General features: G+C 34.2%; 3 protein-coding genes and 1 long non-coding RNA gene across 4 annotated transcripts; 3 read left to right on the forward strand and 1 right to left on the reverse strand.

Annotated features, from left to right (window-relative positions):
• Window positions 1–41: 41 nt before the first annotated feature.
• LOC115973342 lies at window positions 42–2,627 on the reverse strand. Its single transcript, XR_004087693.1, has 3 exons — window positions 2,338–2,627; window positions 1,383–1,535; window positions 42–232 (listed from the first exon to the last, which is right to left on the reverse strand). It is a non-coding gene; the product is annotated as an uncharacterized LOC115973342 (long non-coding RNA).
• Window positions 2,628–12,270: 9,643 nt separating this feature from the next.
• On the forward strand, window positions 12,271–12,762 carry LOC115973339 (TMV resistance protein N-like). Its single transcript, XM_031093601.1, has one exon. The coding sequence runs from the start codon at window positions 12,271–12,273 to the stop codon at window positions 12,760–12,762; it is 492 nt and encodes a 163-aa protein (XP_030949461.1).
• Window positions 12,763–15,189: 2,427 nt separating this feature from the next.
• On the forward strand, window positions 15,190–15,969 carry LOC115973330. The gene is made up of 2 exons (XM_031093586.1): window positions 15,190–15,413; window positions 15,529–15,969. The coding sequence occupies exons 1-2, from the start codon at window positions 15,405–15,407 to the stop codon at window positions 15,967–15,969; spliced, it is 450 nt and encodes a 149-aa protein (XP_030949446.1). The 5' UTR covers window positions 15,190–15,404.
• Window positions 15,970–17,514: 1,545 nt separating this feature from the next.
• On the forward strand, window positions 17,515–18,064 carry LOC115973331 (serine/threonine-protein phosphatase 7 long form homolog). Its single transcript, XM_031093587.1, has 2 exons — window positions 17,515–17,882; window positions 17,983–18,064. The coding sequence occupies exons 1-2, from the start codon at window positions 17,551–17,553 to the stop codon at window positions 18,062–18,064; spliced, it is 414 nt and encodes a 137-aa protein (XP_030949447.1). The 5' UTR covers window positions 17,515–17,550.
• Window positions 18,065–24,415: the final 6,351 nt, after the last annotated feature.

Here is a 24,415-nt window from a genome sequence, read left to right on the forward strand (position 1 = left end):
AAAAAAAAAAAAAAAAAAAAAAACTTAAAATATAACTTATATTTAAAATGACATATATAAAGAAACAAATTGATGAGCAGAATATTGTAAAATACCTCAGGTAGTGTGGCACATAGGACGTAAAAGCAATGGTATTTTCTTTTTGATTTGGTAATCTAGCAAACAGGAGAACTTTCAAATAGATTCCTTCTAATTTTTGCCCCACTTTAACTACATAGTAATGTCACTATGACTTTATCAAGAAAAAAAAAAGTCACTATGACATGAAGAGACATTATAATGAGAAGTTCAAACTAATACACCTAAAACATATGCATAATTAAGAAATATATATGCAGTATGTATAATTGAAATGAAAGGAATAAAAGTGTAAAGATAGTCTTCATTGAAAAGCAAACCATGGAAAACTAATAAAAAACCTTGAGTTGTTATTTCGAATTGTTTTGGCATTGTTAAAGGCCTCAAGAACTGGGTTGGACTGTGATATTAAAGGTCAAAGTGAACATAAACCTTGATTTTTACTTGATTTTTTCTAATGCCTAAATGCACATTAGAAAAAATGCAATGACCAATGGCAACTAAAACCAACAGGTACAAACCATGGAGTGTATAAGACTAATGCAAGAGTAAGTAAGACATTTTGTCAAACACATGGTGTGCACAAAATTTCAACATTAGAATGTACCATAAAACCGATAATGAACAATCCTAAGTGTGGGATGAGTACATCAAATAGTTCAAACAATCAAAGCCAAGTCAGAAATCCACACCTCATGTATCAATGTCTAAGATATAGGATTTTTCTTCTTCTGAATAATGTGTAAGATATTAACGATTGTTATTATAAATAAAAGAAACTAATAGTTTAAAACAGAAATATACAGCTTATTTACAAATTGAACAGTTCCTGTAACACAACAAACAACAACAATAACATAACAGACAGACAGAACAAACAAATTAAAGAGTATCAAATATACAAAACTAAATAACTAATTAAATTATTCCATGAACAGTGTAAAGCCAAAAACCCAACTCTTCCATGGCTTTTATATCATAAGAAATCACATGATATCTGTCTTAATTGATGTTAAACCTTCCAATTCGCAAAATAAAATATAGAACCCAGAATTCAAAATCATACTGTTGGTTTTTTGGGATGGTGAGAAACCAACCAGCAAGTGAAAAAAATAAGATTAATAAGAAAGAAGCAAAATTAAGAAGAAGCCACACCCTATGTGTTCAACTGGGTTTGGTTTAGTGCAAATGCATATTATATAACAACAATCAAATGAAAATAGTGTTTGAAAAAAATCAGAAAAGAGAAGAACGAACAATCTATGGAAGAGTATAAAAGAGAAGAAAAAGAATCTGTCCAATACCAGAACAATCTCATAGACAAAACATTTGACTCCATGCTTCATCCGGTTGTGTCAGATCAACAATTGATGCTGCAATCTCTTCATCAGTATCAGAGGGGACTAGTCTGACAGTAGTGAAGGGCCTCCCATAGATCTTTCTCTCCTACTCTCTCTCTGCACAAAACGTTCATTAAAGAAAAAAGGAAATCAAGATTAAATTGCTGAAAACTATAACAGAACGAAAGGGCTCAATACAAAATTGGAACAGAAAATTAATAATTTTGTTGATTCAGTGATTACCCAAAACTGTAACCATTTTTTTTATTAAAAAAAATTCGTAATTAATAATTCTGTTGATTCAATGAATATATTAAACTGATAAGGCTTATTATACATTAAATTGAGTAAACAAAAGAGAAAACCAAAAGCCCAAAACAAAATTGAATCTACACAAATACCTAAACCTAAACAAATCCATCAAAAATACCCAAAACTGAGTTGTACTTAATACCTAAGTATTAAAAAGCTTACCCAAGTATTAAAAAGCTTTTCTCTCTGTGTTTGCCTACAGTTCCAGCAGTCTAAGGCTGGTGTTGTAGTGAAAATTGATGGTTATAATGGTCGTTCAATATTTCTTCCAAACTATCTCTCAGTTTCTTTATTTGCATCTTTCAAATTGTCTCTCAATCTCTCTCTTATCTGAATTCATTTGTGTGTTTTTTAAACCATATACATTTATTAAGAAACCTTTAAACGGCCTTGAAATTTAAACAGTGAATTAGCATTCCCAGAACCCGTGTAGCCTTTCGCTCTTAAAATGTACATGTGTGTGATTGAAGAGCGTATAAAGAGAAAGAAACGGTGTAATATTTGTAACTACCGAATGAACCCTAAATCAAAATCAAGCCAATTGAAATACCAAAAGCCTAAATCATATTTAACTGGCAAGTAAAAAAAACAAAATTGGAAACTTTACCGGTAAAGCTTTTGGAGAAAGACCGGTCCGATCACAGTAAACATGTTCTTGACGTCGAACTGTAAGGCAGCGACTCCGAGAAGACGGTAGCAGGACGCAATACAATGGGAGGAAAGCTTTTTGTGAGAAGTCGGGTTGATTTTAAGGGGCCTAAGAAGTTCTTCATCGTTGTAGAGAGAAGGATTTGGTAAATTAGAGAAAAGAAAGAGAGGGGGGAAACAGCTTCGGTGAGGGTAGCAAATTGATGACTGAAGGCAGTGACAGGGGAGGGTTGGGGAAAACAATGGAGACTATATTGGGGAGGTAATGTGCAAAACAGCATTGCAAAATAATTGTATATAGTTAGTTAGGCAACGTTTGAAACAATAAAGGAAACTAGCATCTCGAGTTTTAGAAACTCGAGATCCATATTATAAAAAAGCCACATAGATATCGAGTCTTTAAGACTCGAGTTTCATGCAAAAAAAAAATTCACCTATAGTGGCGTTTTCAAGTCTTTCAGTGACGTTTTAAATCCCTATAGCGGCGTTTTCCTGGAAAATTTTTTTTCTTAAGTACAGATTTATGGAGTCCTATAGTGGCGTTTTTAAGCCCTATAGTGACGTTTTATAGACCTATAGCGGCGTTTTTATTCAATTTATGCAAATCGAGTCTTTAAAACTCGATTTTCAGCTTAATTTTTTTCCCTTTTCACTAAACCACTTACAAATCGAGACTTAAAAACTCGATTTATATCTTGGAACTCGAGTTTTAGACACTCGAGATGCTAGTTTTCAAAATTGTTTTGAAATATGACAATTAACTAAATTTTTTAATATTTATTGTTATTTAGAAAAAAAATTCCTATATTGGGGGTCAAAGGTTGAGAAAAGGCGAAGAAACTGTTTTTGAAAAAAGAGTCCAATAAGAGAGGCTTTTATAAATATAAATATATATATATATATATATATAAGAGGCTTTGAAGAGAAATTCATAACCATTCAGTGAATTGGTGCAACCAAACACCAAACAGTAGCAACTAAAACGGTTTGCTTAAGCAGGCGTAACGACCAGACACATTTTTTTTGTGTTTTAAAATATATAGACGTGGCACAAATTTGTGTAGCCACATGGTGCATTGAGGAGTGGTCAACAAAAAGTCAAATGTTTCGGCTATTAGATATTATATAGATGTGTTGGTTGATGACAATCATGGCACTCCGAATGACTTAACGCAATGACCCAGAAATCAAGAAGGCATGTGACTCATACAGTGATCATTTTGGACAGTTCTTCAAACTGATATTCTATGGCATCCAAAAGGTATCATGATTATGCATGAACAGCAAAACAGTCTCTTATTAATTTGTCGTTGAACTTGGGATTATTACTACAAATGTTCAACTTGAGTCAAAGGGATGTCCTAATTATTGCATTGGAGATCTTAAACTGAAATCTCAAATTGTATTTAGGTGCAGTACTAGTAGAAGTTGGCTGTACAAAGTCAAAGCTTGTGTGCTTGCATTTATAGTGACTTGATGTGAAGAGTGTGGAAGGAAGAAAAGAAGAAAAATGTGTGAAATAAAAGGAAAGGCCATTCGGCCATGGGTCTCCAGTTTCTACATGACCACATTCATTTTTTTCTAAATTTCCATTGCCAACTATAGTCCAATCCATCTTATTCCTATGAAGAAAATTTTAATATAGTAGGAAAAAAAAAATTAATGCTTCAATTGATTATTATCAGCAAGGACAATTTTTTTTTTTTAAGATTAATAAATTCGTAATCTACACCCAAAAGACCAAAACCCACGTTATTGTTTAAGAATATTGGTGTTGATAAGGTTTTAATTTTTAGTTATGGAATGCTGTTTGATGGATGTACGAAATGAGAGAGAAATAATTAAATAAATTTTAAATTTTAAAAAAATAAAAAATATATTATTATGTGAATGTTTTTGAAAAATGGTCAAAAAAGAAATAAAATTTTATATTAAAATAAATGAAATTTTTGCATGAGATATATTTATTGAGTAATGTTACAGTTATAAACTATTTTACAATATTTCTACAAAATATTAATGTGATCAATTTCTTATTGGTATTCATCTCTTTTTTTTGGAGGAACTCTTATTGGTATTCATCTAGACATACTATTAATATCATTTTTTTTCTTTTATCAATAATTACTCATTACATTAGCAATTTGTAAGTGTCTCTAACATTATTCATTTTTATTTGATTTTTATGTCTAAGATAGATATTGAGTGAATTAAACGATTGCTAGACTTTATAACCAAGGTCCACACTCCACGTGCAAGTGACCCTTGTCACTATTATGATCCCGCCAATACAATTACTTGGAAAAGCGTAATGAAGAGTGTCTCAGATAGTCATCAATTGGTTTTTTTCTACATGGCCACATTCAACGTTCCTTTGTGACGTGCTTGACGGATTGACAGGTCTTGCAAGTCACACATGGCCACATTCATTATTCAATCCATCGTATTCCTATGAAGAAATTTCTAACATAGTTGGGAAAAAAAAAATCAATGCTCAAGTTGAATATTAGCAATTTTTGTTTTTGCTAAGTGGTACAATTGGTTTTTTTTTGGTTGTGAATACAGACTAAGTTTGATTTCACTGCTTAGGTGCCCAACGAAAGCAATTCCATCAATGAAGCTAAAATACAAAAAGTGAAAAAATTTACAAAAATTGACCTATATGCAAGTTTGATGAAGTTTGTTTCATCAATCTTTGCATAATTGTATAAAAAGTATAAGTGTTATAGTAATAGTGTATACCTCATCTTTCTATCATATGATTTATATTATTCAATTGTTATCTTATATTTTTTTTTAACTCATACATCAATGTAGCACACTAACCATTAGAAAAAATAATAAAATATAAATAACGAATAAATATTTTATTGAAATATATTGTAGAATAAATAATTTAATGTGGAATTTTTGAAAAAATTTCCGTGTAAAAAAAAAAGATTCTTATTATAAAATATACCAAAAATTTTACAAGAGTGAGAAGATAGAAATATAGATTCTTATTGTAAATGCTAACGTGTGAGTGGTGAGCTTGGCGAATTGGTTTGATGAGATAGAAAATTGGTTTGCGAAGGAAGGGTGTTAACGTCTTTTCATAATGAGGGCTTTAATTACATATTTGCCCTTAAAGACTTGAATAATGAGTAGATTTGGTTCAAATCCAACACTCTCGTACTGTGGTTGGTGAAAATTGGTTCGGTTCCCATGCAAAGAACAAACAAGAGTCCCATATGATTGATGTACTCTCTCTACTTTGTAGATGTGACAACTGATTGAATTTTGCATGAAAATGATTTGTTCTTTTATCTTTCAGTTTATCTCGTCCTTTTTTATTTCCTTCTTTTTCCATGTAAGTATTTATTCCTCTCAGACAAGGTTACATGGATGAAGGAGCCTTAATCAATTTTCATAGACTAGACTAGAGAGCCTTTAATTTTCAAGCATTTTGACTGCACAAGCAGAACAACTGAGCATCCATGTGATCTATAGACAATAGCAACTTTATTGAAGTTAATTTCCCATAAGATTAGGGCTTAAAAGGGTTAGGAATTTGGATGATCTTAATACCGTACTAGTTTGGCATGCACGTACTGGTTTAAACTATAATGTTTACCATATGCTCAGAGTTCAATTTTCTTCAAAAGACTTTTCACCAGTTTATATAGTGAAGGTTAATCAAAAGCCTCACCACGTTTAGCAAGGTTTCTTTATTGTCTTTTATTCAAACATCTAACATTTTCATTGCTTGCCACGCATTCGAGCTGATATGACCTGGTCACTTGCATTAGTGACCCAACGTTGAAAACCAATCTGACTCTCCTCAGTATGAACAAGCCGTATATCTTGTTTCAATTCTCTTATCTAATTTTGCATGAAATTAAATGACTTGTTCTTTTATCTTTCAATTTATCTCGTCCTTTTTTATTTCCTTCTTTTTCCATGTAAGTTCTTATTCCTCTCAGACAAGGTTACATGGATGAAGGAGCCTTAATCAATTTTCATAGACTGGACTAGTGAGCCTTTAATTTTCAAGCATTTTGACTGCACAAGCAGAACAACTGAGCATCCATGTGATCCATAGACCATAGCAACTTTTATTGAAGTTAATTTCCCATAAGATTAGTGCTTAAGAATTTGGATGATGTTAATACCATACTAGTTTGGCATGCACGTACTGGTTTAAACTATAATGTTTATCATATGCTCAGAGTTCGATTTTCTTCAAAAGACTTTTCACCAGTTTATATAGTGAAGGTTAATCAAAAGCCTCACCACGTTTAGCAAGGTTTCTTTATTGTCTTTTATTCAAACATCTAACATTTTCATTGCTTGCCACGCATTCGAGCTGATGTGACCTGGTCACGTGCATTAGTGACCCAACTTTGAAAACCAATCTGACTCTCCTCAGTATGAACAAGCCGTATATCTTGTTTCAATTCTCTTATCTAACAATATTTTCTTTCTCATTTCTTGAATTTGATTTGCTTTTAAGTTTTGATATGATCATTTGGTTTGGTATCCGACAATACTAAATTATTGTGCTTTCAACGAATAACTCTTGGCGTACCACACAAATCATTAGCATCCGACAATACATCTTGGACTGTGTATCAATGCACAGGGACGGAGTCGGGGTACAAACCTAAAAGGGGGACAATGCTTAATGTAAAGCTCATAAAATTTCATCACATTTATTCGCATCGTAATCTTATATCTGTAGATGCAATTTGAGATTTGCAATAAACTAATACTAATTTTGGTGATTTTTCAAATTTTAATTTTAAGATTTTTATAAATTATGACATCAACTTTAGAGGTTAGCAACAATAAATCATCAATATTAGCTTATGAATAATGCTAGGGATACATCCAACTACACAATTTTTTTTTTCTTTTTTTGAGAAACAAACACACACACAAGGGAGAGGGAAAGGGGTGCCAACTACATAGTTGAATCCACAACATGCCTCACAAAAATTAGGTTAGTCCTAAACAAAAAGCCGAATAAACATATCTTACAAACCACAACAAACTTTTTTTAGAGATAGTTTTCAACCACAGATGTTTAATAAATTTCACCATGGTCAAACAAAGTACAGACCATCAATTTTAATTTTTCTCTTTTCCCATTAGCCCGCCTGCCCATTAAGTTCTCTAACGACAGCCACACATCTGATTTCTAAAACATTAAAACAAAAATCCAACTTTATTTTATATTTTTAATCTTTCTTGTTTCACATGTTCCATTTTTCTCATTGTACTCGTGAGTCTATGACCAACATATTATTTAAATATTTTTTAGGCAAAAAACCCATTTTCGTCTCTGCATTTTCACGCAATTTTCATTTTGGTTCCTATCTTTTTTTTCCACCGTTTTTAGTCCTTATCTTGAAAAATGCATCTTGTTTTATTCCTTTCCGTCAGTGCCCTAACGGCCCCGTCCTATGTGGCAGATGGAACTATTAAGATAATAATAAAAAATTTTATTTTGGCATTAAAAAATGCCACATCAACATTTAAATTAAATAAAAAATAAAAACAGAATTAAAAATAAAAAATCATATAATTTGAGATTTAAGTGTGTTTTGAACAAGAACAATAAGAATACAAACCTAGATCTAAGAATACAAACCTAGATCTAAGAACACAAACCCAGAAATTAAAATCCAAAAATTAAAAATTTCAAAACCACCATTTTCTCAAACCCAGCAAAATCATCAAATCCTAAATACCCAAAGTACCAAATCAATCCAAAAATACAACACAACAAATCTAAACAAAGAAAGTCTCAGAAAAACCCATCAACCACCACATCTGAAGCAAGCCACGAACCCAGGAACAATCACAGTGACCAAACCCAGGTTTCTTTGGATACCTCCATGGAAATCTTTGGCTCACACATCATTAGAAGCAAGCAATCTAGTAACACTGAGCTTTCTCTTTCTCTCTCAGGCTTTCGTTGTTGACTTTCTCGGAACTTTGACTCTTCCATACCCGGCTCCTTCTCGTGGGTATTCGGGTCGTCTTCTTCTTCTTCGGGTTCGAATCTTTCATGGGTCACTATCTCTTCGTCTTCCCAAGGCGTCCCAGACAGTGACTCTTCTTCATCTTCATCCTCAGCTAAAGCCTCAACCTTTGCTTCTTCTAGTGCTTGCGCTTCTGATTCTTGCTCGGAATGTATGGGTTTGTGATTTTTTGGTGGGTTTGGTCACTGTGATTGTCCCTAGGTTCATGGCTTGCTTCAGACGTGATGGTTGATGGGTTTTTCTGAGTTTGAGATTTTTTTTTTTGTTTGGATTTGTTATATTTTTGGATTGATTTGGTACTTTGGGGCTTTAGGATTTGATGATTTTGCTGGGTTGAGAAAATTGTGATTTTGAAAATTTTAATTTCTGGATTTTAATTTTTGGGTTTGTATTTTTAGATCTGGGATTATGTTCTTCTTGTTCTCGTTCAAGACACACTTAGATATCAATTCATGTGATTTTTTATTTTTAATTCTGTTTTTTATTTTTTTATTTAATTAAAATTAATAAATTAATTTTTTTAATTTAAATGCTGATGTGGCATTTTTAATGTCAAAATAAAATTTATTATTATTATTTTAATAGTTCTATCTACCACGTAAGATGGGGCCGTTAGGGCACTAATGGAAATGACTAAAACGAGACGCATTTTTCAGGATAAGAATTAAAAGCAATGGAAAAAAAAAACAGAGATCAAAGTGGAAATCGCGTGAAAATGTAGGGACGAAAATGAGTTTTTCGCCTATTTTTTATTGTAACATAATCTTCTCTCTCTCTCTCTCTTGAAATCTCAGTGAATCTTATCTCTATCCTTTGCTGACATTTTCTATTGATACTTATCTCTTCTCTATAAAAATCTGAGCTTTTCTCCCTCTCCCTCGCTCTTTGTTCTTGCTAATGCCACATATTGATGGGGCAGAAAAGTTGATGTGAAACTTGTCACATATTGGGTCCTAATACAATCAACTATCACATGCTATCATGAGTACCATGTGGAGTCCATCTAAATTCCAAAGTGCCATTTCCTAGTTTGGGAAACAATAATTTAATAGGTAAAAATAATATCCGTTATAGGAAATTTGCATTTTGAGACCCATTATGTCACTTTGCACTACATATCATAGATGATAGAAAAGTTGCATAGTCACTATTTCATGGATTAAAAAGAGTCGTTTGAGACTTTGAGACATTAACGCTTTGACGGGACAATTGATCTTTTTTTTTTTTTTTTTGAGAAAGAAAACTTTTCACACCTAGTAATTACTTACACCTATGACCTGACCTACCCATCTTATTTGGCTGACGCAAGCTAACAAAAGAAGCAAAATGACATAAGGTGAGCATTTGGGAAGCGCATTCTGTGCTTCACATGTCTCTCTTCTCTTTTTTTTTTTATTTTTTCATGAGACATAAACAGTAAATTTAGGTATGTGAACGGTGGAATGCGCGTAAACAAGTGTATAGAGTAGTTTGAGTAATGTTGTTTGAGTGTTTTTGAGACATTAACGCTTTGAAGGGACAATTGATTTTTTTTTTTTTATGAGAAAGAAAACTTTTCACACCAAGTAATTACTTACACCTATGACCTGACCTACCCATCTTATTTGGCTGACGCAAGCTAACAAAAGAAGCAAAGTGACGTAAAGTGAGCATTTAGGAAGGGCATTTTGTGCTTCACATGTCTCTCTCTCTCTCTCTCTTTTTTTCATCAGACCTGAACAGTAAATTTAGGCATGTAAACAGTAGAATGCGCGTGAACAAATGTATAGAGGAGTTTGAGTAATGTTGTTTGAGTGTTTTTTATATACGTGTGGGTGAAAAAGTATATAAAAATGTGTGTAATGTTGTTTAAAATGTGAAAATGTGTGTTAGAACACACCTGCCAAACAGGGCCTTTGTAACACAATCCATACAAGGAAACTCTGCGCCTAAGTTGTGGATTTCAATTGTCATTCAAATTTGTTTTTTAGTAGGGCTTCCACGTATGCATTTGTGTGAGGAGAATTTGTGAGTTGGATAGTAACGGAATGGTGCTTTAAGGACTTAAATGTCCCACGTTAATTGGTTTAGAGATTAAAAGTGGTAAAAATAAAATGTAGGGACTAAAATGGAAAAAAAAAAATCAAAATGTAGGGATTAAAAATGCATTTACGCCTAATTATTTATTATGTGTTATAATAATTAGGGAATCAATTTTAGTTATATAAAATGCCACAAATCAACCACAAATTTTTTTCCCTCCATTTTGGCAATGCCATCGTCACAAATCAATTGCCACAATTTTTTTTTTTAAATTCCTCCCCAAGATTTCGGCAACTTGGTTGCCACAATTCTTTTTTTTTTTTCCCCCTCCCATTTTCAGCAACTTGGTTGCCACAATTCATATTTTCTCTCTCCTCCCTTCCCTACAATTTTGGCAACTTGGTTGCCACAATTGGTTTCCCTTTGGGCACTCCACATAGCACTAGCACTTCGGGCACTTCACACTCACTTGGGCAGCAAGAATTTCGGTTATCTCATTACCGAAATTCAATTTTTTCTCCCTCCTCCATCACATCACTTATCTTTACTCTCTCTCATACTTTTTCTTGCAATTTCGGCAACACCGTTGCCGAAATTCACTCTCTTTCCTCATTTTTCCAAATAACTTTCAACAGTACCTATATCACCAATAAACTCAATTTTTTTCAATATTCAGCTATAAGACTCGTGAATCTGTGTGAGGTCCACCACAATACAATATTATGAAGGGGGTGTGAAATTTTCAATTACTCTCTAAAATTAACACTATGTTTAAAGAAAGGGAAAAAAAATTAAGGGAATAGAATTGAAAAAAAAAAAAACCGAAGGAAAAAATAATGCTAAAAAATTATTTTATTTTTTTATTTTTTGTAAATTATAAATGAATAATTCATTAGGAAGAATTAAAAGTAATTTTACAAAAATATTCATAACTTTTTTATACTTTTACGAGGGTACAAGAGTAATCTTGTATAAAAGGTTAATCATTTCTCTTTTTTCTTTCAAATCGGACAGAAACAAAATTTGGAAAAATGTGAGGAATCCCCAGCTTCTATCAATTTTCCCATTTTCTACTTCCTCTCATCCAGTGCAACTAAACATAATATAAAAGGTTTTAACGAATATTTTGTAAGAACTTCCTCAACTACCCATGCTTGTTCACTACTTTCATCTCACTTTCCCTTTTCCTTCTCCCAAACCCACAACACACTTCAATAACTGAAGCAGAGCTCCAATTCCGCTGATTAGCACCTTCAGCCCGAGATATACACAGCTCCGTTCACCGATTTTTATTTCCGGTGAGACCCAAAATCAGCCCCTCCATTTGTTGGGTTTTATTTTGATATTTTTTGTTTTTTCCATGTTCCTCCATTTTTTGTATTGTGTTTACTGAGACATTGCCTCACTTGGCTGTGAATGCTTGTTTATTTATGCCTCTTTTTTTACTCTCTACTCAAGTATAGCTTTAATGCTACTTTTTTTGTTTTTATTTTTTTTTTATTTTAGAAGTTTCTCTGTCTTGTTCCTTTGTTATAGCCATGGTTTTATGAACAATGTCTACTTTGCTCTGCTGTTGGCTTGGGAAAAAAAATTATCTGTACCTAGACCATCTTTGCCGTACATACCCAACACTTGCCCCTGAGTTCTGAACAATGTGACTTTATTTGTGGTTTCTCTTTCTCATAAGGAACAAAAAAAAGGGGTAATGTTTGACTCATCTGATGAAGGGAAAGATTCAAACCATTGCATCAAATAGTTTTTCTTCTTTCATAATTTATTTTCTTTTCAATTTTTCTTCAGTTCTAATTGATTTTTTTTTCCATGCAGATCTATTCCTTGATTCAATGGCTTCAAGTTCATCATCTTTCCCAAGTTCTTCTATTTCTTCTACTAGCAAATGGACGTATGATGTTTTCCTGAGTTTCAGTGGTGAGGACACTCGCAATACTGCTACGGACTTTATATATTATGCATTAGTAGAGAAGGGCATTAACACTTTTAAGGACGATCAAAAACTTGAGAAAGGAAAAACTATTAAACCAGAACTCCTCAGAGCGATCAAAGAATCCAAATTTGCCATAGTCATTCTCTCAGAAAATTATGCATTTTCCACTTGGTGCTTAGATGAACTTGTAGAGATCATTGACTGCGAGACAAAAAAGGAAATAACAGTTTTCCCTATTTTTTACAATGTGGATCCATCTGATGTGCGAAAACAAATAGGAACTTTTTCACTTGTTAAACATGAAAAACATTTCAAGGAGAAGGTGGAAACATGGAAAGCTGCTTTGAGTCATGTGGCCGATCTTGCCGGATATCATGTAAAGAATAGGTAATTTTTATTTGAAACACACACACACACACACACACACACATATATATATACACACTAGTCATTTAACCAGTGTGATGCATGGGTTAAATTACTGAATGAGTTTGGAAGGAAAAAAAAAGCATTATATTTGAGTTTATATAGTTACTATTAAGACTTTAAAAAGAAAAATAGTTAGCAACGTAGCATAGATGCATGGAATGCTTGTGAGGAGATGGGTCGATGGCTATAACTATCCACAACAGGCATTGGAATCATTTAAAAAAAATGTAATCATAAATAGGTAATAAATAACACTGTATAACTAAAAAAAATAAATAAAAGGACATAAGAAAATGACTTAATATTTTAAATATATATTCATAGTTAATTAGAATTTTTTTATAGAAAGTAATTAATTGATATCAAGAACATAATAAATTTAGGCCTAAAAAACTAACTGCATAAATAAAATTTTAAATTATCATTTTTTTAAAAATATTTTGTGATTAATATTGAATTAGCAATGTACAAAAATCTATACAGTATACACGTCTAAGTATTACTTTAGTCTTTGTAGTATATTATATGCCCATACCAATTTAAAAGGAAACTGTGTAGATCTAACTGATAGAGTCACGTAACACAAATATTCTAATAACACTATTGGGAGGTAGTTGGAAACCAAAGCCCAAGTGAAAGATGAAATAAATAAATGAAACAAATTTAGTAAATTTTTTTTTTTGGGTATAAAATAATAAAAGTAAGGATGGAATGGTATTTTATGTGTACCTTCCAAGAAGTTGCCTTTCTGCTTAAATGCCCGTTTGTTTCAACTTTTTCAGCCCAAAAGTCACATTTTGAAATAAGCCAGCCCTTTAAGTGCATTTGGTTAGTATAAAACGCAACTTTTTCCAAAAAGTTGCATTTTATACTTGTGAAGAGAACGCACAATTCCATTTTGGAGTCTCAGAATTCCATTTTTGCCAAAAGTCTATGCACGTTTTGATATATCCGTTGGGTGAGTTGGGCAATTACCAAATTAACCCAAAGAATAAAGGATGCTCATGTCTTCGTCTACGCACAGTTCCTCATTCCTCTCAATAACAAATTTCCAAATCCAAACACAAAAAAATCTATAACAAATTCCCAAATCAGCTAAGGAAAAAAAAAAATCAATCCCTTGCAAATTAGGATTCCTCAAAATGCAAAACAAAAAAAAAAACATCAAAATATTCCTCTCAATAACAAATTTCCAAATCCAAATACAAAAAAATCTATAATAAATTCCCAAATCAGCTAAGGAAAAAAAAAATCAATCCCTTGCAAATTAGAATTCCTCAAAATGCAAAACAAAAAAAAAAAAAATCAGAATATAGCAAAATCTTTCAAATGGAGTTTGTACCCATTTGCGTTTGCTTTGCTTTGATCCAATCTTCCCGATCTGCTCTGCTTTGCTCTGAATCATCCCGTTTGTAAGTGGTTGAATTTAGAGAAAAAGAAAAGAATCAAGAAGATCAGGGTGAAGAATTGCATGGGTGTTGCAGACGAAGTGCTGAGAGAAAAAAAAAATGAAGAGAGGAAGAAGGAAAGCTGGAACGTTCTAGAGTTTGGAGGAAGTGGTAGGGATAAAAAATGGAAAGAAGTAAAAAAAGAAAAGTGTAAGGGTACATGTGTGGAGGAGAAAAAAAGAGGGGGAAAAAAGAAGGAAAAAGAAGAAGAAAGAAATGCGGTAGTGTGTGGAGGATAAAAAAATAGGGAAAAAAGAAGAAGAATGAGGAAATGGTATCACAATATTTTCACAATAAATTTTAAGTGGTAGGTTATTATTAGCTAATAATAGTGAGAAAAAAATAATTTTTTTAGAAAGAGAAAAAAATAATTTTAATAGTACGTTCAAATTAAAATCAGTATCAATTTTTATCACAATATTTTCACAAGACTTTTACAATAAATCTTAAGTGGTAAGTTATTATTAGCTAATATTGGTGAGGAAAAAATAATTTTTTTAGAAAGAGAAAAAAATAATTTTAATAGTACGTTCAAATTAAAATCAGTATAAATTATCACAATACTTTCACAATAAATCTTACGTGATAGGTTATTATTGGGAAATTATTGTGTACTCTCGGAGTATCATAAATGCGTACTCTCTCCTCTCACATGAATGGTGGATCCCACTAATTAAATTCATAGTGGGACCCACCATTTATGTGAGAGGAGGGAGTACGCATTTATGGTACTCCGGGAGTACCTAGTAATTTTCCATTATCTTTCAAAGGATGTCATTTGTCATCATCTTCATTGACTTCTATGCCAAGAAGTCGCGAGATAGATCTCAGTGACTGCCAGCTTTCGAAAATTCCAAGCGGTATTAACTACATCTCTATGACGGAGTTATATCTAAGGGGAAATGATTTCATTTCCCTTCCTGAAAGCATCTCCCAATTCTCTAGGCTAACACATCTTTACTTGGATGGTTGCAAAGACCTCCAATCAATACCAAATATTCCATCCAAAGTTGAATTTATATGCCTAGACAATTGTACCTCACTGGGGAGATTGCCAGGATCACCAAATCATTTCCACTAGTCATCTTATAGGAATTTCACTGTCCAGTGTTTCAACTGCTTCGAATTGGCTAACAATATTCAAAACTTAAGTAACATGTTTCAGGTATCTCTCTCTCTCTCTAATCTCTGTGTGTTTTCTAAATATCACCTGTCTCTGTCTCTGTCTATGTGTTGGGTTTTATTTATTTAGTCCCAAGATCATGGTTTGTATATTTCAGGGACAAAGTAGTCAACAAGTTCCAAAAGGTTATATTATTCCTGGAAGGGAAATTCCGAAGTGGTTTGAAAAAGCAAACATATCTGATACTTTAGTGGCCTCTCGTTATTATTCATCTGTGGGACCCACTATAATAAAAAAAGTGAAGATACAATTGCCTGGGTCTGGGTCTGGGTCAGGGTGTGATGAGTGGTGGGGAATTGTTTTGTGCTTTGTTTTTAAACCCACCGAGGAGCGTAATCATGATTACCAACTGGACTATCTCTTTGAAGTGGATGAATGCCTAATGACTTATTACGCATTTGGACTTGGAGACCCTACTTTTTTTATTAAAATTATGGCAGAATATGGAGGGGAATGGTCTCGTACATATTATACGTCAGAATATGTTAAAGTGGAATCGCATCATCTTTGGCTGCATAGTCTGGATTTTCGTTGCTAAATAACTGTATTATGCTAAGTATTTTGTTAGTTGTCCTGTTGCGAAAGTATTTGTAATAATAGCATCTCGAGTTTCTTAAACTCGAGATTCAATTTAAAAATCGACCTTTTAAGACTCGTTTTTGTTGTTTTTCATCTGCTGACATGGCGAGAGTGTCCAGTTGGATAGCGAGTTTATAAAACTCTATTTCAAAAATCGAGTTTTATAAACTCGCTTTCGCTTTAACGCTTTTTCTCCCTTCCCACTTAAAACAATCTACAGAGACCCGGTTCAAAATCTCTCAATCTCAGACACCGCTCTCTCAAACTCTCTCAAGCTCTCTCAAACTCTCTCAAGCTCTCTCAAACTCTTCCCCTCACTGTAAAAATTTCAAAAACAACTCACTCTCAGACACTCCGCTCTCAAACTCGCCGTGCCGAAGGTGCTGCTGCGATTGACACTCAGCCACCGAAACTCAGTTCTGCTTCCATTGACAGTCAGGCACTCAAAGTCAGTACTGCTCCCATTGAACCACCGTGCGCCTAAGGTACTCTCTCTTTCTCCAACTTCAATCTTAGGTTTTGGAATTTCATGATGTTTCCTATTTCGTTTTTCAATTTCGGATCTTTCTGGGTTTTGGTGGTTCATGTCATTTCAATGAATGCATGTATATTATTCTGTTTGGTTGTTTGGGAAATTAAATTTTTTTAACTGATTGAGCATTTGATTGGGTTTCATTAGTGTAAAAAGTGTTAATATCTGGATTACATTGATATTTAATCTAGTTTGTTGGGGTTTCATTTGATTTGTTCGTGGGTTTTGTTTGATTTGTTTGTGGGTTTTGTTTGATTTGTTTGTGTATCTTGTTTCATGGTATTTTCACTGATTTGTTTTGGGTTTGTTTTAATTTTCTGATTGTATTTTCGTTTGTGGGTTTGTAAAGCAAATTATGGGTTTGATGAAATGCTTCTATGAACGGTGTATGAGTTGTGAAGTAATAAGTGAGAATATTCATTTGACAAAAATGAGAACTTACACCAGAACATCTATATTTGAGCGTGGACAGGGTTTTGGGGTTGTGCCCCATTTGGTTCAGCAATGGGAATAAGGAATGAGTCATTGTTTGGTTTCCATAGATTGATATCTGTCAATCTTTATCATTCTAAACAGAAAGAGACCAAAGAAAACAAAGAAATAATTGATAAAACTCAATTTCTAATAGTTCAATGGGTTAAGTGTAATGAAGATAATAGTTTACTGTGGAAAAGTGTAATTTGCTCTTGTTTTTATAGGCCTATTGATGTTAATTCAAGAGGTAAAGTAGCTTCCTCATTCCTTTCTTCATATTGTTAGGAATAAACCAATTTTGTTGAGACTCATGATTGATTTCGATGTTGAGAGCTTGAATTTGTCCATCATCATTGTGAAAATTAACTTTAGCTATAATCCTCTTATAGTTAATTTAAACTAGATGATGTCCTGTGATACACGGACTATTTTACAATTGCTCTTGAACGTGTTACATGACAAAACCATAGGCTACCATAACCGAATGAACTTGTTGAGGCCGTTGCAGCGCCATTGCCTCATGACGCAACGGAGATGCAGATACACCGGTATGCCCGGTGCTATATTTTAGCGCTAATAGGGGACAAACTTTTCATGGACAAGTCAGAAGATAGGGTGCATTTGATGTTCCTAGAGTTCCTGCGTAACCTTCGTGATCCGCCACAGTATAGTTGGGGTAGTGGTTGCCTGGCCTGGTTATATAGGGAGTTGTGTCGGGCAAGCGAGAAAGGGGCATCGCAGATTGGTGGGGCGTGCACGTTGGTCCAGTATTGGGCATGGGCAAGGTTGCCATTCTTGTGCCCGAGAATAGAGCCCCCACCTGGATGTGATTATGGCCCATGGCCATATGCTCCACTTGCATCTAAGTAAGTCTTTTCCTGATACCAAGTGTGTTCTGCAATGTACTCTTATTAGTAACTAAATTGTATTATTGTTCTTATGTTATTTGCTTGCTTGTAATTGTAGGTGGGTGCGGGTGCCAAGCCCGAAGAGTAGGCCATTCGGCATGGCCTTGGTCCACTATCGCGAGCTATTAGTTAAAATGTAGCCAGAGCAGGTAATAATATTAAAAAAAATTGTTTGGTTATGATCATCTCCGTTAATAATATGATTGCTTCATCCTTTAACATATCTTTTGTTATAATTTTAGTTTTACCCTTTATCTATGTATTTTCCCTTGTTTCACATTTGAAGGCTTTATGATAATTGTTTTTTTTTTCTATCGTAGATCGTATGGCAGCCATACGAGGCACACTTCGGCCACCTTCCTGAGTTCTGCGTTGCAGCCAGGGATACGTGGACAGCAAGGGTGCCGCTTGTGTGTTTTTGTATAGTAGAGAGACACCACCCAGACCGTGTCCTTCGACAGTTTGGCTTGGCGCAGGAGCCGCCTGAGCATGTTGTCTACGATGATAGGCTGCATAAAATCGACTTACGTGGGAAGGTGGAAAAGAATTGGAGGGAGGAGCATCGACCATATATCATTTCCTGGGAAATGAGACGACAACAACTTTGTCATGCACCTCCTCAGATTGGTGAGATGCCTCGCAATCATGCCTATTACGTCTGGTACCGTCCGGTGACTCGAAAGTATGTCGACCGCAACAGCGCTAAATTAGATATTATGGTAATGTGTTCTACTTACATTTGATTGCCTACTTCGTTTTACTTGAGTACATGTATGAACATAGAATTAATTTCTATGAATTTCTCAGCAAATCTGGTTTGATTTGACTGTCATGTAATGAAATAGTTTTTGATACATATAATATTCTAATAGAACTGTTAGTTTTGAGTAGATTCATAAGTATTATATTATTCATTCATTAATTGATACATAAATGTGTCAAGTCTAATTGTACTGGTTCTTTCTCCGTTTCAGATTCAAAGCCATTTAGCGCTGTTGGCGATGCTTCCTGAAGGTAGCCAAGCTCACAACCATGTCCGGCGTGTCCTAAATAATGTGGCTGGCCTTGATGGTGATCCTGCAGTAAATGAGCATGCAAACAATGGGGATGAGACTGAACTAGCAGCTGCTGCAACCCCAAGCACAAGTGCAGCACCCGTAAGTACACCGACCCGTGGTCATCGTGCTACTACAAGCCCAAGCACAAGTGCAGCTAGGGGTCGTCTTCGGCCTGCTACAGCAACCCTAAGCACAAGTGCAGTCAGGGGCCGTGGTCGGCGTGCAACAACCCCTCGGGTTGTAACTACTCTTGAGATGCCTCCACCCATCCCGCAGGCATATCCTCAGCCTGAGGTCCCTTCACCCATCCCATATGCATCTCCTCAGCCCGAGGTCCTTTCACCCAGCCCACCTTCGCAGCCCAATTTTGATGTCAGTATTGACCAAAATGTCACCCCTCCTATACTCCCCGAGACACCCTCATACCCACACACCGGCTCTAGTGCACCCACTCCTAGCCTCTACATAGAGCAGGATTACCCACCTACCGCATCCTCATCTGACCCTGTAGGACCTCCGGTTGGGATTGACACTGTAGAGCCACATACTGATGTACCGGACGAGCATCCCCCTCATGAGCCCTCACCCCCACGAGGTAGACCGTAACGCAGTAGAAGAGCACCGACTTGTGGGACAGGTGGACACAAAATAGGACACCGAGGCCCTGCTATGGTATGATAACTTTAATTTGAATGTAATAATATATTTTGTACTTCACTTTATTCTTACCATTATATCGAATATTGATTGCATGCATCTAATGGAATTTGCAGCACGATGATGACCCTAAGGTTGATGCCCCGCAACCTCCTCCCCCACCGAAACATTACACGAGGGCTAAAAAACACAAAATTGGTGAACCTTGAGTAAGTGCTAAAGTCATGGAATTGGACCATAATATTGACTTCTCAATATGCATTACTGCGTTCTGAAACCTTAGCTCACATCTAGTGACTCTCTTCCTCTTTTCCTTAGCTCTCTTTCCTTGTAATTAATGTTTTTTGTTTTTCTTCGCTGCTTCTCTTTTTTGTACTTGTGTTATGCTGGTGCTATTTGGCATGTAGTAGTTTTTTGAATATATTTTTTCTTACCTATCAAAAAAAAAATAATGTTGACTTATAGAGGTTTCAAAATGATATGAAATCGAATGTTGCTGGATGCATGTAACATTAGGAGTTGTACTTGTTAGAAGGGATCCAACTTAGCTTTCTTGGAAAATACTGGGAAGGTAGAAAGAAACTAGCTGCTTCCCACAGTTGGGTGGCTGACTCCAAGATGTGGTATTATGTTATTAAGGAAGCTTTACTTTTGGTTTTGAGGGAAAGCTTTTACTCTGTGTCTCCGCGTTTAACTAATTGTTCTGAAGGGGTGAAATTGCTATTTGGGGTTTGAGCGAACTGCTGGACATTAGAACTTGTGATAGCTGATATTGGGATCCTGCAAACATGGTTACCACTGTGCTATTCAGCATCCCATTAGTAAATTGGGTTTCGTAAGGTCAGGCGGTTAGCATTAAAGGCTTCTAGTTGTACGTCATATCTTCTGATTTCTGTACCCAAAAAAGAAAAAAAAAACAAAAAATCCATACATATTCATGTAATTAGTTTGGTAAGGTCAGGCGGTTAGCATAAAATCTAATTGTTTTTCATTCTTTTTTGCTTCTATCAATCTAATTGGTTTAGTTTAGTCGCATTGTGCTGCAATAGTTTGGATTTTTATTTCAATGCTTGGACAATGTAATTAGTTTTTGGAAATTAGGGTTTTTAGGTGAATTGGTTGAGTTATCAGATCCGTTTTTTGGGGGGTTGGAGGTTGATTATATTTTTCTTCAACCAATTTGATTAGTTTAATGGCATTGTGCTGCAAAAATTTTTTTTTAATACATAATAAATTTAAGTGGTTTCTAATTTTGGAAATTAGGGTTGGTTTATAGGGGAATTGGTTGAATTTTTAAGTTCCAATTTTTGGTCGATTGGCTTTTAAAATTAATTTCTTTTCATAATGCGTTTTGAAAATGTTAAGAGTGAGAATTAGCAGTTGCACATATAAATCGTGCCTTCAATGAAGGCTTGCTCTAGTGGTCTGAATTAGCAGTTGCACTAGTGGTCAAGCCTTGTTGCAATGACAACTGCCTTTCACCAAAAGTAGTTGTGGGTTCAACCTTAACCACTGAAAAACCCCACAAATATAACTAAGTTTTGTGCACTTAGTACTACGACGTTGCAGCCAGTTGTATTCCTTCATTGAGAAGCATACTCGTTTTAGGCAAATATTACATTCAATGTTTTGAAAAAAAAAAAACTATTATGACATACATATTCAAAATTTCAATTGCATTGGGTTTTGATTAGAATTATTGCTTTATTTGTAGACACAGATATCACTGTTATATCAACCCTCTTGAAGCATTGGAAGGTGAACAGTCCAGGAAAAGAAGGCAGACCGCTTCTTCATCATGCAGGGCTTGTTCAAGCTTTATCAGATCATGTTCTGCTTTTTCCTACGATAGATATTTCCCATCGTCTGATTGAGCTCTAACATATTATTATGGAAGAAAAATGTCCTCAATGATTGGCATTATTTATAATAAAAACAAAATATGCAATGTAAAAACCTTGTTAGTATACCACATAGATTCTCCAATGACACTTTAAGCTTGTTGGCCTTTGCTTCTGCTTCATTCATTCTGACTTGTAGCTTTTCCAGCAACATCTTCTTCTCTTGTACCTCCTCTATGGATTTTCTAGAAAATACTCCAACGAATATGTGTGTGTGTCCACACAATAATCAATGGAATTATGACTACTGCTGAACGAACTGAGATTTCTTGATGAAGCTCGTCAACATTCGATGCAGAAGATGCATTTGCTTCAGCACCGTATGCATGAGCGCTAGAAGATGCATCGACCAGGGAAAAATTGATAAAGACATAAATAATGTAAGTTGGATTTACATTTGATATTCATCTAAAGTGTGAACCTCCTTCAAATTCAGGATCGTACGCTGAAAAGCAAGTGCTTTTCCCATTTCATAATCTCAAACAAGAACTTGCTTCTCAATATCACCTTGGAAGGTTGATTCCTAGACTTGAAGTTGTTACTTGTCATTTTTATGTCTACGCAATAAGCATGCAAAATATATCAGAAACTTTTGTAGTACCAAACATGATTGTTACACATAAGTTGTCATGTGTTTTTTCCATAGTTTTGTTTGTATATATATTTTGTTTAATGGTAAAACGCATTAGCTTGCAGTTAAAACAATAGATATATGCTGTCTCCATAACCATAAGGACATTGGTAAGCTAGGAGTATTTTGCATTTAAAACTGATATTGTTTAGTTCATTTTCACTAGCTGGTCTGCCTAAAGGTTTAATTCTTGCTTTTTGGTTTCAACTTTCTTATAATTCGTTAACGCAACCTTTTTGCAGCTTGGTTTTGTGCTTCTAGCTTCGATATGGGAAGATAAGTTCCCACCTTTCATGCTTCTGATAATCGCAATACTGAATGATGGTATTATTTCAAAGAGGCTCTTGCAAATATTTATTTATTTTTTCTATTACTTAGCTAGTATTCTTGGCCTCGTTTTCTTTGTAAAGAAACTAAATAGTTTGCAAAAACTATATAATTAATTAAATTGATAAATATATGAATCATAGATTTTTATTTTTGCATTATATGGGAAATGTGATAAAATTCTGTTTGTGATTTGTATTAGGTACCATCATGACAATTTCAAAGGACCTAGTAAAGCCATCTCCAATGCCTGACAGTTGGAAGTTGAATGGGGGGATTTGAGACCAACATTGTCATTGCCATCTTATCTTGGTTTGGTTACCGTCTTCAAAGGGTGGATAACTTTCTTTTCCGTGCCATTTCTTAGTGTGATTGCAAATTTTGTATAGAGAGAACAATGTATTGAGATGTGGATATTTAAGCCTTGATTGGCAGGAATTTTATGTTTTGTATAGAGAGAACTATGTAGTTGACACATTTTTTGGATCAAAACCTTGTGTCTCATATTATTTGGAGTTAAGATCATTTCACTATATTGTCAAAAGCACTCATTTGGTGTTATGGAGTGGAATAGTTTATTCAATGCAATGCATCTACAGGTTACAATGCGCATAAAAATTTTAAAATTTCATAATCGAATATAAAGTATATGTGAATTTAAAATGATCAGTCATATGCAAAGTATCTAAATATAACCTAGCAATAATGCTAGCTGGAAGGCATAACAATATAGGAGCCAGTGATTCCAATTAATTGAAGACTGAGTGCGGCAAAAGCTACTTCCATGAGGAGGACCATTTATGAAACGTGTATTTATTATATAATTTAGAGTTACTAGTATTGGCATTGGGGTTTGGGTAACACAGGAGCTCAATCAATTAAAGTTAAAAAGAAAAAAAAAAAAAAAATACCAGTGTACACATCTACTCCACATAAAAGGAGGCCAAGTGGTTAAAAACAAAATTACAAAACATAAACTCGAGTTTTTCCCTTCAAAAGTTCTAAAAAGCTAATTTCTAGAGAAGAACAACAATTGTCACCTTTAACAAAATTAAATAAATAAAATAAAAAATTTTCAATCCCATGGAACTCGAGACTATAAGACTCGCGTTCCACTCTTTAACAAAATTAAATACATAAAATAAAAAATTTTAACAAAATTAAATAAAAAAAAAATTTCAATCCTCAGGAACTCGAGTCTATAAGACTCGAGTTCCTTTCATTAACAAAATTAAATAAATAAAATAAAAAATTTTAACAAAATTAAATAAAAAAAAAATTCAATCCTCAGGAACTCGAGTCTATAAGACTCGAGTTCCTCTCACTAACAAAATCAAATAAATAAAATAAAAAATTTTAAAAAAATTAAATATAAAAAATAAAAAAGTTTCAATCCTCATGGAACTCGAGTCTATAAGACTCGAGTTCCTGTCTTTACCAAAAGTAAATAAATAAAATAAAAAATTTTCTAGGAGAACTCGAGTCTATAAAACTCGAGAACCAAATACTGAAACTCGAGTTTCATAGAGTCGAGTTCCACTGGAAAATTGTTTTTCTTCGTTTTGCTCTGTTTACTCGGAGAGGTCCAATAGGGTGCTCTGTTTTGCTCTGTTTTTTCCAGTGGAACTCGAGTTTCATAGACTCGACTTCCACTGGGAAATTTTTTTTCTTCGTTTTGCTCTGTTTACTCAGAGAGGTCCAATAGGGTGCTCTGTTTTGCTCTGTTTTTTCCCAGTGGAAATTGAGTTTCATAGACTCGAGATCCACTGGGGAAATTTTTTTTCTTGGTTTTGCTCTGTTTACTCAGAGAGGTCCAAGAGGGTTGCTCTGTTTTCCTCTGTTTTTTCCTGAAGAACTCGAGTTTCATAGACTCGACTTCTATTGAATTTTTTTTTTTTTTTTGTTTTGCTCTGTTTT

This window comes from Quercus lobata, unplaced genomic scaffold (genome assembly GCF_001633185.2).
Source record: "Quercus lobata isolate SW786 unplaced genomic scaffold, ValleyOak3.0 Primary Assembly Scq3eQI_89, whole genome shotgun sequence".
Lineage (NCBI taxonomy): Eukaryota > Viridiplantae > Streptophyta > Magnoliopsida > Fagales > Fagaceae > Quercus > Quercus lobata.